Raw genomic sequence first — 18,512 nt, forward strand, 5'->3', positions numbered from 1 at the left:
ACAAAATAGGTGTGGTGTGCAGCTTCCTTTATCACTTTATCTTTCACTTTCCTTTCTCAACCGCGACCTTCATTTTATCATCCAAAAATTTAATTCTAATGAATTATTATGTCTTTGTCATTTTGTATTACAGTTTAGTAGTGTATTCCTCTTTACTTGTAAACGAGAGATCTTAAGTTCGATTTTCATCAAATATGAATTTGAACCACATTATTATAGGTAGCCCAGTGTGAGGCTTGACCCACTCTCCTACTCTCCCACTCCCTGAATGTAGATAATATCATTTTGTTCAAAAGAAAAAAAAAAAAAATTATTATGTGTCTAAATCCATTCCTTTATTTTCCATATTCTAGTAATTTCTTGTCCATACATTTTTCAAGTGTTTTCTTATAACTGAATTGTCTACTATACATTATCCTACTTCAATCCAGCTGGTTGTTTGGCCTTACATTCTTTGGTCTTTATTTTTCTTTCTTTCTTAGTTGTGGGTCTGTTTGGTAGACTGGATAAGATTAGGTCTAAGAGATAATATGAGATTGTTAGAGATATGTAAGCTAGACTTGTAATCCATGTATAAGATAGGTTAAATATCCCACTCTATTTTATATTCATAACCCATCATATCTAATTCTGTCAACTCACATTTTGATACAACAAACAATAAATTGGACTAAATCCATTTTAATTGGCTGTAACACACCAAACAACGCCTAAGTTCTTTCTCCCTAGATATTGCAAGCAATTTCCCCAATTACAGTCCTTGATTTTCATTGAAGTCCTTGTTAACCTTGAGATTAAGTGCGATCAAGTTGATTAGAGTATTGTGTATCTTTATGCACCTAAATTCTATTTATAGTTTAGACTTAAATACTGCTCGAATAGACGGAACGAAATTAAAATAAGCATCTAGTTTTATACAAAATATTTGGATAGGGAATTAGATTCACCCACATAATGGTTCATCAATAGTTTGGTTTTGAATTCTTCATTTATGGAAGGGGATGGTAATAGGAGGGAAGATAATCCTCCTCTCCTCTTGTTAGTGACGCCACTGGCGTGGCTCTTTATCTTCCACGTTTGAGAAAAGTGGGTCCCCTTCCACTTGCACCTCCCTCTGCAGAAATATAAAACAGTTTGGCATTGCTCTCTGTGTGTCCAAAGAAGAGAGGACGGGTGCCCACGGAGAAGAGAGAATTCTGCTTCTCTTCCACTTGTTGCCTTTGGGATTTGGGTATGTAAAACTCCTCTTCTTCCTCTCTTCTCTTTTCATTGATTATGTACATATACATATATATATTTATATATATCGACATGTTTCTAGTGATCAGTTAGTGTTCATGTATGGATATTTTCTCTGGTCGTTTATAATTATATCTGTTTTATGAATTTGCTGATTTCAATTTTGTTATGTGCGTGTGTGTGTTATTTGACCCGAAATTTTAATAGAGCCTTATATTAGCTTTACTTTTGATTCAAAATATAATTACAAAATATTTCCAATCTTTATTTTTTCCGTGTTATGTGGAGGTTTTTCTTAGTTTATTTGGAGTTGGGTTCAGATATAAAATGCAATTTGAGGCTCCGTTTGGTGTTTTGGATTGGAATGGAGTAGATAAGCCACTATGTTTAAGGGTTTGTTCAAGGAAGAAATGAAAAATTGTGTCCAACTTGGAGGTAGAAGATGGATTACGCATTAAGGATTAGAAGGGATAAGTTTCCTTCATATCTAATCCCATCAAAATGAAAGCTCATTCATCTCAGTCCTTCAATATACTTGAATTTATAGAGTAACCCAGTCAATTCCAATCTCAGGCACCAAACGAGCCCTGAATGTTGTTTCTCTCCATAGTAACTAATAATACAATGATACATGTATTATGTGTACTTATGTATAAGGTTCGGATAACACTTTAGAAACACTAGAGAAAATTAAGGATAATCAAGGCTTATATTTATTTACGTATTATGTATAGCAGCTGCATAGGTGGTGCCGGGAAGTACTGGTTGAACTTATGTGACCTTCGATTTAGAAAATTCACATGTATATGTATTCCCCTATAGAAACATGATATCGACGTGTTTGTGTTTGTGTGTGTGTGTTTGTGTGAAATCATACATTTCTCTGGTAGCCGTGGATTACTTCTTTTAATGGGTCTGAGGTTAAGTTCTAACTGGGAAGTGCAATAGATGGGGACTACCATTTTTCTTTTCTTTCTGGTGGCTGAGGTTAACTTTTAATTTGTATGCAGCTGAGGGTCGGCTCAATTTGTGAACTTGCAGGGAGGCGAAAATGGACTACGTTAATGGACCAGGAAGGAACCATCTCTTTGTTCCAGGCCCGGTGAATATTCCGGAGGCAGTCCTTCGGTCCATGAACAGAAACAATGAGGATTACCGTTCTCCCGCTGTTCCAGCAATGACCAAAACTCTGCTCGAGGATGTGAAGAAGATTTTCAAAACTACAACTGGAACTCCATTTATGATCCCTACCACAGGTATCTCAAACCATTATGGTCTCAGTTTTTTCCTTTCATTTATATATATTTAATAACATCTTGTGGATGGATATGTGAGTATTAAGAACACCAAGTTCCTTTACAAGATTTTGTGATCTGCTAAGAAAAAGTTGTTTCTAAAGTATTATATGGTTTGAACAACTAGAAGCGATCTTACGTTCATGATTAAGTGAATTCAGTGTGAATGACTTTTTTTTTTTTTTTTTTTTTTTTTTCACTCAATAATGTTACTTTAAATTTTATTTAGGCACTGGTGCATGGGAGAGTGCTCTTACAAACACATTATCTCCTGGAGACCGGACTGTATCTTTCCTGATTGGCCAATTCAGTTTGCTGTGGATCGATCAGCAGCAGCGCCTCAAGTTCAATGTGGATGTCGTAGAAAGTGAATGGGGCCAAGGTGCCAACCTCGACATTCTAGAATCAAAAATTGCAGAAGATACCGCCCACACCATAAAGGCAATATGCATTGTTCACAATGAAACAGCCACTGGAGTCACCAACAACTTGGCTAAAGTCAGAAAAATACTTAGTAAGCTTGTCTTCTGCTGTGCCTGAATTAGCTTTCGTTTTAGTATCCATAAATCTGCTTCTGTACATGTTTTATTATCAGTTCTAAAATGGTTGTCTATATGCATATGTATGTGGCTCTCTATTTATCTATCCGAGGCCGAACCATAGAGTACTTGAGTTTCGAATATAGCTTGTCTAGTACCTTAGTTACTAGGGTTTAGATTTGACACGCCGAAGGCAGTCTTGTCACTTTTATTCCTTTTCATGCTGTATATTTCTCTCTTCTTTGTCAGTTACCTTTATAGAACGCGTCTCATTTTTTTTTCATTGAACTCTCAGATAACTACAGGCATCCGGCTCTCTTCCTTGTCGATGGAGTATCTTCCATATGTGCTATTGATTTCCGTATGGATGAGTGGGGGGTCGATGTGGCTTTAACTGGGTCTCAGAAAGCTCTTTCCCTCCCCACTGGAATTGGGATTGTGTGTGCAAGCCCCAAAGCTCTGGAGGCATCTAAAACTGCAAAGTCCGTGAGAGTTTTCTTTGACTGGAATGATTACTTGAAGTTCTATAAGTTGGGAACATACTGGCCATACACCCCTTCCATCCAGTTGCTGTATGGGCTACGTACAGCACTCGATCTTCTTTTTGAGGAAGGACTTGACAATGTGATTGCAAGACATAGCCGTTTGGGCAAAGCAACAAGGTAGAGCTTTGTTTTACAACTATTCGTGTCCCAATTACATTTGACTGCATTTATCGGGGGATTTGAACGTTGCTTACAACTTGGAAATACAGGCTTGCTGTGGAGGCTTGGGGCTTGAAGAACTGCACCCAAAGGGAGGAATGGGTGAGTGACACAGTGACTGCTGTGCTTGTTCCTCCACACATTGACAGTACCGATATTGTGAAACGGGCATGGAAAAGGTACAATTTGAGCTTAGGCCTAGGCCTGAACAAAGTGGCCGGCAAGGTTTTCCGTATAGGGCATCTTGGCAACCTGAACGAGGTAATGTCGATTCTTTGCATCTTACATTGTTTACATATTCCAAGCTCTTATTACAAATTGGTTGGATCTTGGAAGTGAAAAGGAAAATGGTCTCGTTTATTAGCTTAACGTGGAATAGAGTCGGTAGAAATCTAGTTTTTGAACCTCCGTCTCTCAAATACGCTAAGTAGGAATAGCGTTGGGAAATCTTGCAATGCAAGTAAAAGGGATCTGTTATAATTAAATACATCCCTTTCATTTTTACCTTCTCACTTGGTGGTATTTGAAAATTGTTGTGTTTCCAGTTGCAACTGTTGGGTTGTCTCGCTGGTGTGGAGATGGTGCTTAGGGATGTCGGATACCCAGTGAAACTCGGAAGCGGAGTTGCAGCTGCCAGTGCATACTTGCAGAACAATATCCCTCTGATCCCTTCCCGGATCTGATTCACAGTTTATCTGTGTAATTCGTTTTCTTTCAGGATGCTCTGTAAATAATGCGTATTTCGTTCCTACTTTTGCACTCTTTTGAGGTTAACAAAATTCCCTACTTAATACATGGTATTTTGAGTATAATCCACTGTCTGTGCTTTATATTTGAATTTTTCTTGGTAGTAAACCGTGTACAATTAGGCAGCGGTACATAAAAACAAAACTGTGATGGAATCAAATTCCACACAAGCGTAGAATTACCAAAGCGGTTTTGCAACCGAGAAAGGAGCAGACATGTTAAGACCTTGTCAGACTAGTGTGGCATGAGCCAGGACCCTCCAATTTATAAGTTAGACTTAGAAGTCGAATGAGAATCCACTTGCAGGACAGAGAAGCGATTAGGACAAAGCCATAACTATCTCAGTACCCATAAATTAAAGATGAAAAGATGAAATTCCCAGGATGGCACACCCACTTATGGTAGTCATTGGACACTATCACGTTGATGGAGGCTGAGGCTTTCCTCTTCTTGTTGGAGATCTTAGAGGTCGGTGAATAGGGAGGCGCGTGTTCGCCAACATGAAGAAGGAGGAAAGGCGAGTTTGGCTTCTTGTTTTGCGTGGAAAATAGTTTAGAAAATTTAAAATTGATCCCTGGCTGTTCAAGTTTAGGGTTGAACGGCCAGGATTCAATGCTCTGGAAGAGATCCAGAGAAGGATCCAGAGAGGATCCTAGTCCATCTAAGTCTAATCCATGTCGCATATTCGTCTGTTACAAATTTTGGGCTGTTACTAACAAATGACTGAAAAAGTGAAAAAGCGAAAAAGAAAGGGCATATAGCAAGTTCATAACTCTAACATGTTATAATTCAAGTAAACTCTCTTAAAAGAGAAAAAAAGAAGATTATCCGACTCTTGGAACTTTCTTCACAATAGTTTGTTTAAGCGAACAATTGTACCAATTTTACATCTAATGTAAAATTTATATGAACAGGCAACTCACAGGTCAAGCATACCGGATCACTTCTTCCTAGCCACAGCCGCTGCAATTCCACCAGCAAGCAGTCCAACAGCAGTCGCTGCTATCCCTATGCCAATCGCACCATCTGCATTCAAACAGAGGAGGGATAGTATTGTCAGTTTCACAGAGAGAGAGAGAGAGAGAGAGAGAGAGAGAGAGAGAGAGAGATGATTGATTTCTACCTCTTTTTATCTTGGCTTCATTCATTTTCTTAAGGTTCAGTGCCTGTCTCCAATCAGGTGCAACCTACAAAAGAACCATGTCATGGTAAATCTAGTGCAGACTATACAAGCACATTCAAGCATAAAGAGATAAAAGAAAAAACTAACAATTCCATAAGCATGCATATCTAATGGCGTCAACATAATTAATACAATCTGGACTACTATATAGAATGTGAAGGCAAACAGGAGATAATAACCGAGTATTTTCCACCCATAGTTCCTGAGAAGCTGCTCTACGTCTCCTTTCTAAATTTCACCATTGATGCTTACAAGTTACAAAGAAAAGAGTTATCCTACACGTGCAGAGCAAGTAGTTTCAAAGTACATAGGCATGCATTAAGTTCTGATAATGTTTGCATAATCAAATCTAAACGAAGATCATACCATCAAACTCTGTTCTACAAGTTCCCTGCACCTGGTATGGTCACCACTTCTGTAATACCCAACAGCAAGAAGATATAGCGGCTCTCTCACTTCCCGAGGGGCTTTAGTAGGATCCCTCCTAACCTCTGCAACATATCAAGTCAGAGAGAAAGTACAAAAGACAGTAAATTGAACAGCACGAAGGAGGTTCAGTGTTAAGTGCTTAGGAAAAGGCATCATATGGTCAAAATAGTTACAGCAAGCACACTGTGTTATCTAAAAAAACCTACAGAATAAAGTGTTTGTGTATGTATTGTATGTTAGTATGTTAGTGGATGTGCGGGCGTATAGGTGTGTGAGAGATAAGAGCGAGAGAACCTTCAAGCATTGCTATGCCACGTTGCACATCTTCTGGATGCCTTGAATGAACAAGAGCCCATGATAATCGCATAAGACATTCTTTGAAAACGTGATCAGGGGAACCATTCTGAGCATCAGCAACCTCTTTCTCAATACCCTGTCATAGCATGCATTCGAAAGATATAATCACACGAAAACATCTGCCAGGTCTGGCATTCAGCATGACCATCTTACCAAACTCTCATCAACATTATAAATGAATCATTTTCCTTTGATTAAACCCCTTGATTAAATCCCTACAAAGATGCCTTACAGGGGATTTAGTAATATTATTACTATATTTATCTAATTTAGTCTCCAATTGATTAAATCTTAATGATATATCTCTCTCCATTATTTCGTTAAATAATTCAAAGAAATACCCAAAGAATTGTATCAACAGAACTTCAAATCCTAATGATTGAAAACCTACGCACTGAGAGAAAACTAAATAATCGAATTCTGAAACCCTAAAGGTGCAATCTCATTTCACATCACATCACATGTATACCAACAATAAATATAAACAGATAAGAAATGAATAAACAAAAAATCGCAGGGAAAGTGCTTACGGCGATGAGGTCGCGGTCACACCATGGGATCTGATCGCCGCCGGAGAAGAAATTGCCAACTGATTCGAAGAATTTCGCAACGTTATCTGCCATTCTCGTTTCGTCTGCGTTGTTGGGTTTATGATTAAGAAAAGCCGACTAAAACCCACAGAACTCTTTCACACTTGAGCTTTCCTTTTTGTTCTACTTCAAGCCTTCAAGGCTAACTTTATTTTATTTTATTTTTCTTTCTCTCTCAACAAAAATAAAAATAAAAAAATAAAAAAGGAACCATTTCCAATCGTGAGTTAAAAATTTAACCTAGAAAATTTAGGTTTTAATCCAAAAGCAGGTTTTCTGCTCTAATTCTTTAGGTTAAATTTTTAGTCTGAGATTATTAAAGAATGAATTTAGGTATTTTTTTTTTTTTTAAAAAAAAATTTGTAGGCTATCCCAATTTAATCTCATGAATATTTTAACCTAAAAATTTAGATTTCAGTACATATTGAAAAATTACTAAACCTACATGGAACACTATGAAAGAATATGAATGCATGAAATATTTTTTAAAATTATTTTAGCCGTTGAGTTTAAATTTGGACCATTAGATTTGATCATATTAGATCTTAACTGTTCGATTCAATAAATTTATTAATATAAATATTTAAAATAATACACATAGATGGTTGTGTGATGACCCGTCCCGAATTATTATATATTTTTATCCCTGAGTATGTAAAGTGACAATAATGCCCTTGTGGTTTTGTGATGTGGATGTTCATATGCAGTTTTAAGTTATCTTCCTTGCTGACGTAATTAAATCGTACTCGACGTCACGAGCGCGTCGATGCAAGTTAGGGTCGAATTCGATTCCTAACGAAAGTATTACGATAATTCAAGAGCGAGATTGGGTAAGATTTAATTTTTTGGTTGCCTATCACATATCCACCAGTTATCTTCTTTCTTACAACCTTGAGCCCAATTAGAATTTTTGGGTTTATTTTATTTCCTTTGGACCAATTAATTAGACCCTAAATCCCATAGCCCAATTAGGGCTTGTGACCCCTTTTATTTTGGCCAACTCGTGACCCCACACACACACACACATACACATGTGCAACCCTTCACCCTCTCCCTCATCTTCTCTTAATTTCCCTCGTCCATACACCGTATGAGCATCACTCTCAAACTTACCAAAACTTCCACGGATTGACCCTATTGATACTACGATCATACTCCTCTCAAGGTTATGAGTTCATCCATACCATTAGGTCGAGGAATAGACGTCGGAAACCTGAGAACTCACGGGCTCCGACGAGGTGCTTTGTTGCTCCATTGTCATTGTGGACATTCCATGAAATTTTAAAGCTTAAGGAAGTTCTTAATCAACTCCATAGAGATCCTAGAGTAGTTTAGGGTGGATTTGACGTTGTGACAGCCCGTCCCGAGAATTTTAAAAACGTACGCGTGAAAAGACGATTTTACCCCTAGCGTCATTTTACGTTGTGTGTGTGTTTTTGGGTTTTTGTTGGCATGTTTTGTGCCACACACACACTAACATACACCCCACACCCTTTCTCCCTATCCCTGCACCTTTCCCCCGTGCCTTTCCCTTTCCCATTTTCCCTTCCTTGTACGAACCACACCCAAAACACATCAAACCTTCACAGATCGTGGAATCCAAGCACATATTCGAGCTCGTGAGGCTTGTAGGAGTCCAACCAAACCCATTTCAGGTAAGAACACCTTCGTTTTCACGTCGAATCCACGATGCCCGATTTCGGGTACTGTTCATGCACACGTGATTTCTCACGTTTTAGGGAATTTCAAGCTTGTAGGAAGCTTGGTGAGGTCCCTAGGAGGCTCGGGGTGGTTCGTTTGAAGGTTTTGGACGTCGGGATCACGAGTTTCGAGGTTGGCCGGAATTGGGGTGATTTTGCAGGTGAGATTTCGTGGTTTTTAGCACTTGAAAGTGGTATGAATGTGTTCCTCTAGTTCTAAGCTTCATTTTGGTACCAATTTTGTGAAATTTGGTTGAAAAACGAAGAAGATATCGAAGTTTGAAATTTTTCCAGTTTTCCAGCGCCGGCGCCGAAGGCTCGCCGGAGAAGACGACGGAATATTCCGTCAAGTCTGACGGAATATTCCTGACGCCGTTAATGAAATCTGTTAAAACTGACGGAATATTCCTAACGGCGTTAACTGACGTCGGCAGCGTGCCAGGCACGTGCCTGCACGTGGCCGGTGTGTGTGGCCGTGCCTTGGCCAGCGCGTGGGGGCGCGTGCGACGGTGAAAAATTATTTTAAAAATATGGGGATGTTCCTGAGGTTGAGTAGATCACGTTGGTATATTCATATACCCCATTTGAGCATTGTATGAGAAGTTATTTCTAAAGGTTGGTTATGTACTTTAAAATTGACGTTTTTGTAGTTGTTTCGCATATAGGTGATACCTATCCCGAGGACGAGCGTGGTCACTCAAGGCAGGGGGGCTACGACCATTCCACATATCAGTGAGTGGGCTTTTGGTTTTCCGTATATACCTGACAGGAGCATATTCATGCGACTTAAATGGCTTGTTCTCGTACATTTACGTTTTGTTTCTTTAGTTATTTTAGTTATTTATGCTTCTTTTGTGTGTTTTCAGGTTCTAAGGGCTTAGGGAGCAAGAAAGTGCATTTTGAGGCTATTTGGAGCATTTTTGGGCATGGATTGGATAGCTTATCCATGGAGCCAAAAGGATGGACGAAATTGAAGGCCATTTATGCAATTTAGGACATACAACAAAAGGCCTAGCCCATTCTCTCTTATTCTCTCCCTTATAGCCATGCAAAGAACCATCCATTCCATAAAAAACAACCCTATTTTAAGCCCATTCTAAAACCTTGCCATGCATCACATGCATTCCCCTCATAACCTAGTTGTCATTCCACTTCATCAACACATGCATTCCTTTCATAAATCAGCCACATATTCACCCACATGCACTTTAATCATTCAAACATGCACTCCCATTAATTAAACCATTCAAACCAACACAAAAACACGAACATTCCCTCTTTGCCGTGCAAACACATGCATTTCCCTTGCCATTTTCAGCCATCACACTTCATCATTACACCACCATTCATTCTTTAATCCACATCCATTCATCATCATTCACCCTAACTTCAATTCACATGCAAACAACACCCATTTCTGCACCAAAGAAGTCTATGCCGTGACCTTCCTAGCCATTTCCAGTTTTTCCCTTTACATTTCACATGCATTCCATACTTCTCCTAGCTGTTTTCCATCATTATTTCAGCCACCATTCACTCTTTAATCCACATGCATTCACACACACTTCACACAAACAACATTCACATGCAAACACAAGCTTTAACCAACAAACAAAACAGCCAACACATGCACCAAAACACCCATGCCGTGCACTTCACATTGAAATTCCAGCATCTTCACATGCAATTCCAGCTTTCACATGTTGTCCTAGCTGTTTTTCCATCATTCCTCCACACAAACACCTTAAACAAACAGCCATATACCTAAACACATCTCATTTTCAATACACAAGTTACCACAAACACATCCAATCTTCCCTCATTGCCGTGAGCTCCTTCCATTTCTACACAATCTCTTCTCGGCTTCATTCCATTCCATACACTCTCCCACTCGCAGAAACCATTCAACCTTAGCCGCTCCACCTTCATTTACAACACACTTGGAGCACCAACACCGAAGGCAACTCTTAAGGGATTTCGACATCAGTTTTGCTTCAAGGGTTCTTTCTCCTTAATTCTATGTTCATTCATGTTGTATATTTTTATATCAAACATTCTGTAAACATGAAGTGTAACTAATTTCTTTCTAGGGATTCGATGTAGCCTTGCAAGATTGCCATGTTGTTATTTCAGAATGCTCAGTTGATCCATCTATTTCTTGTTTCATTCTCTGATTTAATTGTGACTTTGTGTGTTGATTTTAATGTTTGATCACCATTTGATTTAACCACAGGTTGTTTAGCCAAGAGTAAAGCACACATCATGCATACTCTTGGTGGATATGTGAATGAATGAAGGGAATACTTTGCAAACAACCTGCCGAGTGTTTCCTTTGGTTTTATGAAAGTTTCTTGTGCGTGTCATGTTCTTGATTAGGGACCAAAGTTTCACATCACACTTAGGTTCATGATTAGGAACATTTGATCAAGTCCACACATCATATGGTTGATCATATCTAAGTGAAACAAACCCAAGAAATAGGTAGATGGATGAGTATAATCTGATTCAACAAGCATGGACTTGGCTTAGCAATGGTGAAACCGAATCCCTAGCTTCATCTCCATTTGTGCTATCTCATTTTATTAGTTGTTGATTCATTTATTTGTGTCTACTTCATTTTCTTGTGCTTTCAAGTTACAACAACAAATCTGCCTAAGTTGATTAGTTTTATTTCTCTTATAGAGTTCTTGCAAAACAAGTAATTGTATAGGTCCAATTAGTCCCTGTGGATTCGACACCCTTACTTGTGCCATTATACTAAACATATTCTAGCACGAAGAAGGAAAATCACCAATCAAAATGGCGCCGTTGCCGGGGACTGATTTCAGTCCCTTATAATTGCTTGTTTTGATATTAAACCTTGTTCTTTTCATTTTAAGTAGATTTCTGATTTTTATTCAAACTTGTTTTATCTTGTTTCAGGTAGTATATGTCAAATAGACTTGCTGAATTAGGCCAAAGAATTGAACGGTTAAAGGGCAACACTTTGGAAAGCTTTGTGCCAACAAGTTCCTCCATTGTCCGTGAAGAAGAGGAAGGGAAACCGTCTAGTCCAACAAGTGAAGGATCTGAGCACTTTAATTGGGAAAGAGAAGAAGAGATGGCGGGCAACCAAGATGATCTTCAAGCTTTGGAGGATTTTGCTCAACCAATCATACCAAATTCACCTTCATGCATCTTGCTGCCCACAGAAGCTAGAAACTATGATCTTAAATCTTCACATTTCCATATGTTTCCTTCTTTTTATGGCTTACCTAATGAAGATCCTTTAGCTCATATTAAAGAATTTTACAATGTTGTGAGTGGTTTACCTTTACAGGGAGTAAGTGAAGTAAATCTGAGGATGAGAGTGTTCCCTTACACCTTGAAAGATAGGGCCAAGGGTTGGTTAATGACTCTAGTACCTGGTTCACTCACCACATGGGATGCCGTGGCTAAGAAGTTTTTGGAAAAGTTCTTTTCCACTCAAAAGACAGCCACATTAAGGGGACAAATCTTCAACTTCAAACAAGATGATGGAGAACCTTTCAATGAGTGTTGGGAGCGCTTTAAAGGCCTTTTGTTGCAATGTCCACACCATGGGTTACCTCTTCACTTACAAATGCAAATTTTCTATGATGGACTAACCCAAACATGTCAATCAACTGTTGATAATGCAACAGGTGGAGCTTTGAAGAAAAAGAATGCTCAAGAGTCATATAACATTTATGAGATGTTGGGATCTAATGCTCAACACAAAGATGTAAGGGGTAAGAGAGTTGGAGTGTATGAAACAAGCTCTAATCATGATCTTTCTTTGCAGGTAGCTAACCTAGAAAAGAAGCTTGAATCCGTGCTCAACATGGTGCCAAAAGCAAGTGAAGTGTGTGCCATTTGCAACATACCAGGCCACCTTACTCATCAATGTCCATCTAGGGAGGCTTACCCCGAGTATGTCCAAGAGCAAGTGAACCTCATGAATTCTTACAATCAAAGGCCAAGGAATGATGTGTATTCCAATACATATAACCCAAGTTGGAGAGATCATCCCAATCTTTCGTGGAAGAACAACAATCAATTCCAAAACTTCCAACCAAAACCTACTCTTGAGGATACGGTTAAATTGTTAACCCAAAATACCTTGCAATTCCAACAAACCACCAATAGCACTCTCCAACAACATTCGGCGGCTCTAACCAAAATGGAGACACAATTGGGGCAGATTGTAGATGCCTTGAGCCAAAGAGAGGTTGGAAAGTTTCCAAGCCAACCCGTGATACTCCAAAGGAACCAAGAGCAAGCCAAAGCAATCACTACACTTAAAAGTGGTAAGGTTATCAATAATAGAGTTGGCAATGAAGTTACTAATGAATCTGATCATGTGAATGCAGGGGTTACTCAAGGAGAAAATGAGAAACCAAATGAAGAACCAAGCCATGCTACTCCCTCGTTTGAAGCACCAAATCTTCACAAGGCCGAGAAACCTTACACTCCACCAATACCATTCCCTGGAAGACTTGCCAAGAGCAAGCAGGATAAGTCATTTAAGGAGATTTTTGATATTCTAAGTAAGGTGAATGTTAACTTACCTTTGCTTGATGTCATTAGGAACATGCCAGCTTATGAGAAGTTCTTCAAAGAGTTAAACAACTACAAAAGGAAGTATGGACCACATGAGAAAGTAGTGGTGTCCGAGAATGTAAGTGCCGTGTTGCAAAGAAAACTTCCACCAAAGCTCAAGGATCCAGGAAGTTTTTCTATCAACATCACCATAGGGGACAAGAAGGTAGAGAAGGCGATGCTTGACTTAGGTGCTAGCATCAACTTAATGCCTTATTCCGTGTACCTTCAACTAGGTTTGGGGGAATTGAAAGCCACCACCATCTCATTACAACTTGCGGACAGATCCGTGAAATATCCAAGAGGTATAGTAGAGGATATTCTAGTTCAAATTGATAAACTAATCTTGCCTGCGGATTTTGTAGTGTTGGACATGGAAGAAGCTCCTATACATGATCGAGAGTTGCCTATTTTGCTTGGGAGACCGTTTATGGCCACGGCCAAGACCATCATTGATGTGCAAAATGGACTCCTCACTATGACAGTGCTAGGAGAGACCGTTCAATTCAAAGTGTTTGAGTCTCTTTCACATCCTTCTTCATCTCTTGATTGTTATGCCATTGATGTGCTTGATTCGCTTGTTTTCTCTAAGTTCTTGCAGGCACAATCTAATGAACCATTACAAACTGTTTTGAGTCAATCTCAAGATGAGTTTGATGAAGAAGATGCACTCATGGAAGAGGTAGCTGCCTTGGAAGCATTGGCACCGTATCCTTTGAATATTTTACCTCTTTTAGAGCCTTTAGAACCATCGAGGTCACATTTAACCCCTTCCACTGTTAAGGCACCAAAACTTGAACTTAAACCACTTCCACCACATCTAAAGTATGCATATCTAGCTGAATTTGAAACTCTTCCAGTTATCATAACTTCTGACCTCACCCCAAATGAAGAAGATAAACTAATTAGGGTGTTAAAAGAGTTCAAATCAGTTATTGGTTGGTCTATTGCAGATATCAAGGGAATAAGCCCTACCATGTGCATGCATAGGATTCTTTTGGAAGAAGGAGCAAAGTCAACCCGTGAACCACAAAGGAGGCTCAATCCACACATGAAGGAAGTTGTGAGGAATGAAGTGTTGAAGTTGTTAGATGTGGGGATCATATATCCCATTTCTGATAGCAAATGGGTGAGTGCTATTCAGGTGGTACCTAAGAAGGTGGGAATCACGGTGATGAAGAATGAAAACAAAGAGCTTGTGCCCACAAAGCCCACGGCTAGTTGGCGTGTTTGCACCGATTACAGGAAGTTGAATTCTAGCACTAGAAAAGATTACTTTCCTATGCCTTTCATAGATCAAATGCTTGAGAGATTGGCAGGTTACTCACACTATTGTTTTCTTGATGGTTACTCAGGTTACAATCAAATTGCAATTGCTCCGGAGGATCAAGAGAAAACTACCTTTACTTGCCCGTTTGGCACATTTGCATATAGGAGAATGCCTTTTGGACTTTGCAATGCTCCAGCAACATTCCAAAGATGCATGTTGGCAATCTTTTCTGACATGGTAGAAAGATTCATTGAGGTATTTATGGATGACTTTTCAGTGTTTGGTTCCTCTTTTGATGAATGTCTTAACCATCTCTCTTTAGTACTTCAAAGATGTCAGGAAACAAATTTGGTTCTCAATTGGGAAAAGTGCCAATTTATGGTGAAACAAGGAATTGTGTTGGGGCATGTAATCTCTAGCCAAGGAATGGAGGTGGACAAAGCCAAAATTGGCATCATCACCAATATGGCAGCTCCCACAACCGTTAAGGGAGTAAGAAGTTTTTTGGGACATGCGGGTTTTTATCGTCGTTTCATTAAGAACTTTTCAATGATCACTCGTCCATTATGCAATCTGTTAGCTAAAGATGTTGTATTTCATTTTGATAAAGCTTGTATGGATGCATTCAAAACTTTGAAACATGAATTAACCTCGGCCCCTATTATTATGGCACCAGATTGGTCTTTACCTTTTGAATTAATGTGTGAGGCCTCTGACTATGCTATTGGTGCAGTTTTAGGGCAAAAGGTGAACAAGCTCCCACACGTGATCTACTATGCAAGCCGGACTCTAAATGATGCTCAACTTAACTATTCCACAACTGAAAAGGAGTTGCTTGCTATTGTTTTTGCCTTAGAGAAGTTTCGGTCATATCTTGTTGGATCTAAAGTTATTGTGTTTTCTGATCATGCAGCCCTTAGGTACTTGATGACAAAAAAGGATGCTAAGCCACGCTTAATTAGATGGATACTCTTACTACAAGAGTTTGACTTGGAAATTCGAGATAAGAAGGGAAGTGATAATGTTGTGGCTGACCATTTGTCACGGCTCAATGAAAACCATGGAGTTGGACAACCTTTGCCTCTAAATGAATCATTTCCAGATGAACAACTCCTTGTTATTCAAGAAAAAGAACCATGGTATGCTGATTTTGTTAATTATCTTGTTTGTGGTATAATTAGAAATGACCTTTCTTTTCAGGAAAGAAAGAAGTTCCTTGCCATGGTAAAGCACTACGTTTGGGACGAACCATATTTGTTTAAATATTGCCCTGACCAAATCATTAAGAGGTGTGTCCCAGAGAGTGAGCAACAAAGCATTCTAACGTTCAGCCATACATTGGCATGTGGAGGACATTTTGGTGCCAAAAAGACATCTCTAAAGGTTTTACAATCTGGTTTCTTTTGGCCTACTTTATTCAAAGATGCTTTTGATTTTTGTTCTAAGTGTGATAGGTGCCAGAAAATGGGGAACATTAGCCGAAGAAATGAGATGCCATTGAACAACATTTTGGTGATGGAGCTCTTTGATGTTTGGGGTATCGATTTCATGGGACCATTTCCATCCTCTTTTGGTTACTTATACATATTAGTGGCAGTAGATTATGTATCCAAATGGGTTGAAGTCATTGCTACAATAACTAATGATCATAAGGTTGTTTTGAATTTTCTTAAAGATGTGATTTTTTGTAGGTTTGGAACCCCAAGAGCTATTATTAGTGATGGTGGCAGCCATTTCTGCAACAAACCCTTTGAATCCTTGATGAAGAAGTACAACATCAACCACAAAGTGGCAACCCCGTATCATCCTCAAACCTCAGGACAAGTGGAGATTAGCAATAGGGAGATCAAGAACATTTTGATGAAGACCGTAAGCCCTACAAGGAAGGATTGGTCACTGAGGTTGAATGATGCACTATGGGCATATAGAACAGCATATAAGACCCCCATTGGCATGAGTCCTTATCGCCTTGTGTTTGGGAAAGCTTGTCATTTGCCAATAGAGCTTGAACACCGTGCATATTGGGCCATCAAGAAGTTCAACTTTGATTACAAGGATGCTGGAATAGCAAGGAAGCTCCAACTTAATGAGTTGGAAGAACTCAGAAATGAAGCATATGAGAATGCCAAAATCTACAAGGAACGGACTAAGCTCTATCATGACAAGGCCATTCTACGGAAGGAGTTTCACCAAGGTATGAAAGTACTGTTGTATGACTCACGTTTGAGACTTTTTCCAGGTAAATTGAAGTCTAGGTGGGTGGGACCATTTAAGGTGCTGCAAACATTTCCCCACGGAGCTGTGGAGATAGAGAACATGAAGAATGGCACCTCTTTTAAAGTCAATGGGCAGCGATTGAAACCATATTTGGAGAAAGTGGAGGAAGAGCAAGTTTATCAAGTTGTAGATTTTCTTGAGTTTACAACACCGTGAACAAGCTACCATGTCTTGCCTAGACATTAAATAAAGCGCTTACTAGGAGGCAACCTAGTGTGGTTTGTGTTCTTTCCTCATTTTGTGTTTATGTTGTCACCATTCCATATTTTTTTGCCTACTTGCCTTGTGTTAGTTGTGGTTAAGTGTGTTTTTGCTTACTAATACGAATGTATATGAGGGCTATGTTTGTAGACAAACTATTGGGTTGCTATGAAAAAGGGTTTTATGACACGGGACATGTCATAACTTTCGAAGGGGTGTTTATTTGTAAGTTCATGTCGGAGCACAAAGGTAAGCCGCCTCCCCGAATTTCAATTTTCTTTTATACTAATATGTTGTTAATGATTCAGGTATCCACTCTAGAATTTAAACCATTACCGGATCATTTCAAGTATCACCCCCCATTCAAAGATCAATTCCATGCCGTTTGATTTGATTAAAAAAAAAAAAAAAAGAAAAAAAAAAAAAAAGAGAGATACTAAACATGGAGAAAGATGGAGCTTCACAAAGGTTGTTTACGTGAAGCGCCACTACGAGGCGTCGAAGCGGGAGGCATAGAAGCGGAAGGCATAGAAGCGGGAGGCATAGAAGCGGGAGGCATAGAAGCGGGAGGCATCGGAGCGGAAGCCATCGGAGCGGAAGACATCGGAGCTAGAGCATTCCAGGCCTCAATACTTGGCCAAGCGCTGGATGACCCAGGAAAAAGGTGCCTCTGGAGATAAGCCGCAAGCCTTTGACGGTCACTGTGAATTCGACCCTCAGATTCTTGCAGCTCATCAAGCTTCCTCTTCATGCCCGACGAATAGTTATTTGCAAGCACATGCAAACTTCTATTCTCGTACTTAAGCTGCTGGATCTCTTGCTTAAGACTTTCCACCTCTGCCATCAATGATTCCACCCGACGGGAGCGGGCAAGCAGGCGTTGGCCCATGTTGGACACAGAACTCGCACACTGAACACTAAGTGCGAGGGACTCTTGAACGGCCAACTCATCGGACCGTCCTGACAGCAGCCTACTATCTTTTGGAGTGAGGAGGTTCCTAGCTACTATTGTAGCTGTTGTGGCGTCCTGCATCACGGAGTCTTCACCTGTAAGAAGACCGTTAGAAGATAAGAAAGAAGGGTGCCATACGTTACCTTGACGCGGCGCGCCCGTATCACTGCTAAGGCTCAATTCCAAGCTAAGGTTCGATGGGTTTGCCATTTTTCAAAAGTGTTCAAAGAGAAGGGATGAAGTTAAATTTCAAAGGGCCGGAGTCGATTTTCAAGAATGGGAAATCTTCAGAGTGTGTTTGTTGGCGGTGATCGATACCTCTATAAAAAGCCAAGGCGACGCGTCCACCGATTCAAAAAGCTAGAATTTCCGGCGTAATTTTGGCGACGCTTTCTCGGCTTTTCAGAAGACGTGTTCAACTTTGTCAAAA

General features: G+C 39.6%; 2 protein-coding genes and 1 pseudogene across 2 annotated transcripts; 1 reads left to right on the top strand and 2 right to left on the bottom strand.

Moving 5' to 3' along the window:
* The first annotated feature begins 1,093 nt into the window (after positions 1-1,093).
* On the top strand, positions 1,094-4,586 carry LOC103930865 (serine--glyoxylate aminotransferase). The gene is made up of 6 exons (XM_018643402.2): positions 1,094-1,231; positions 2,250-2,495; positions 2,764-3,048; positions 3,369-3,735; positions 3,828-4,038; positions 4,323-4,586. Exons 2-6 carry the CDS (start codon positions 2,291-2,293, stop codon positions 4,458-4,460), a joined length of 1,206 nt encoding a protein of 401 aa, XP_018498918.2. The 5' UTR covers positions 1,094-1,231; positions 2,250-2,290; the 3' UTR covers positions 4,461-4,586.
* Positions 4,587-5,280: 694 nt separating this feature from the next.
* On the bottom strand, positions 5,281-7,206 carry LOC103930864 (mitochondrial fission 1 protein A-like). Its single transcript, XM_009340254.2, has 5 exons — positions 7,024-7,206; positions 6,431-6,569; positions 6,074-6,198; positions 5,648-5,711; positions 5,281-5,550 (listed from the first exon to the last, which is right to left on the bottom strand). Exons 1-5 carry the CDS (start codon positions 7,114-7,116, stop codon positions 5,465-5,467), a joined length of 507 nt encoding a protein of 168 aa, XP_009338529.2. The 5' UTR covers positions 7,117-7,206; the 3' UTR covers positions 5,281-5,464.
* A 5,051-nt stretch (positions 7,207-12,257) lies between these two features.
* On the bottom strand, positions 12,258-12,368 carry LOC125472867 (annotated as a pseudogene).
* Between the last annotated feature and the right edge of the window lie 6,144 nt (positions 12,369-18,512).

Source organism: the organism of the source record quoted next, unplaced genomic scaffold, assembly GCF_019419815.1.
Source record: "Pyrus x bretschneideri cultivar Hongxiangsu unplaced genomic scaffold, Pyrus_bretschneideri_v1 Contig75, whole genome shotgun sequence".
NCBI lineage: Eukaryota > Viridiplantae > Streptophyta > Magnoliopsida > Rosales > Rosaceae > Pyrus > Pyrus x bretschneideri.

Excerpts from the sequence above, each read along its gene's own strand:
- LOC103930865 (XM_018643402.2), top strand. The coding sequence starts at position 2,291 with ATGGACTACGTTAATGGACCAGGAAGGAACCATCTCTTTGTTCCAGGC. Across the intron at positions 2,496-2,763 it reads ATTTATGATCCCTACCACAG|GCACTGGTGCATGGGAGAGT; the intron begins GTATCTCAAACC and ends AATTTTATTTAG. Across the intron at positions 4,039-4,322 it reads ATCTTGGCAACCTGAACGAG|TTGCAACTGTTGGGTTGTCT; the intron begins GTAATGTCGATT and ends TTGTGTTTCCAG.
- LOC103930864 (XM_009340254.2), bottom strand. The coding sequence starts at position 7,116 with ATGGCAGATAACGTTGCGAAATTCTTCGAATCAGTTGGCAATTTCTTC. Across the intron at positions 5,712-6,073 it reads TTGTAGAACAGAGTTTGATG|GTTGCACCTGATTGGAGACA; the intron begins GTATGATCTTCG and ends GTTCTTTTGTAG. Across the intron at positions 5,551-5,647 it reads TGAAGCCAAGATAAAAAGAG|ATGGTGCGATTGGCATAGGG; the intron begins GTAGAAATCAAT and ends GTTTGAATGCAG.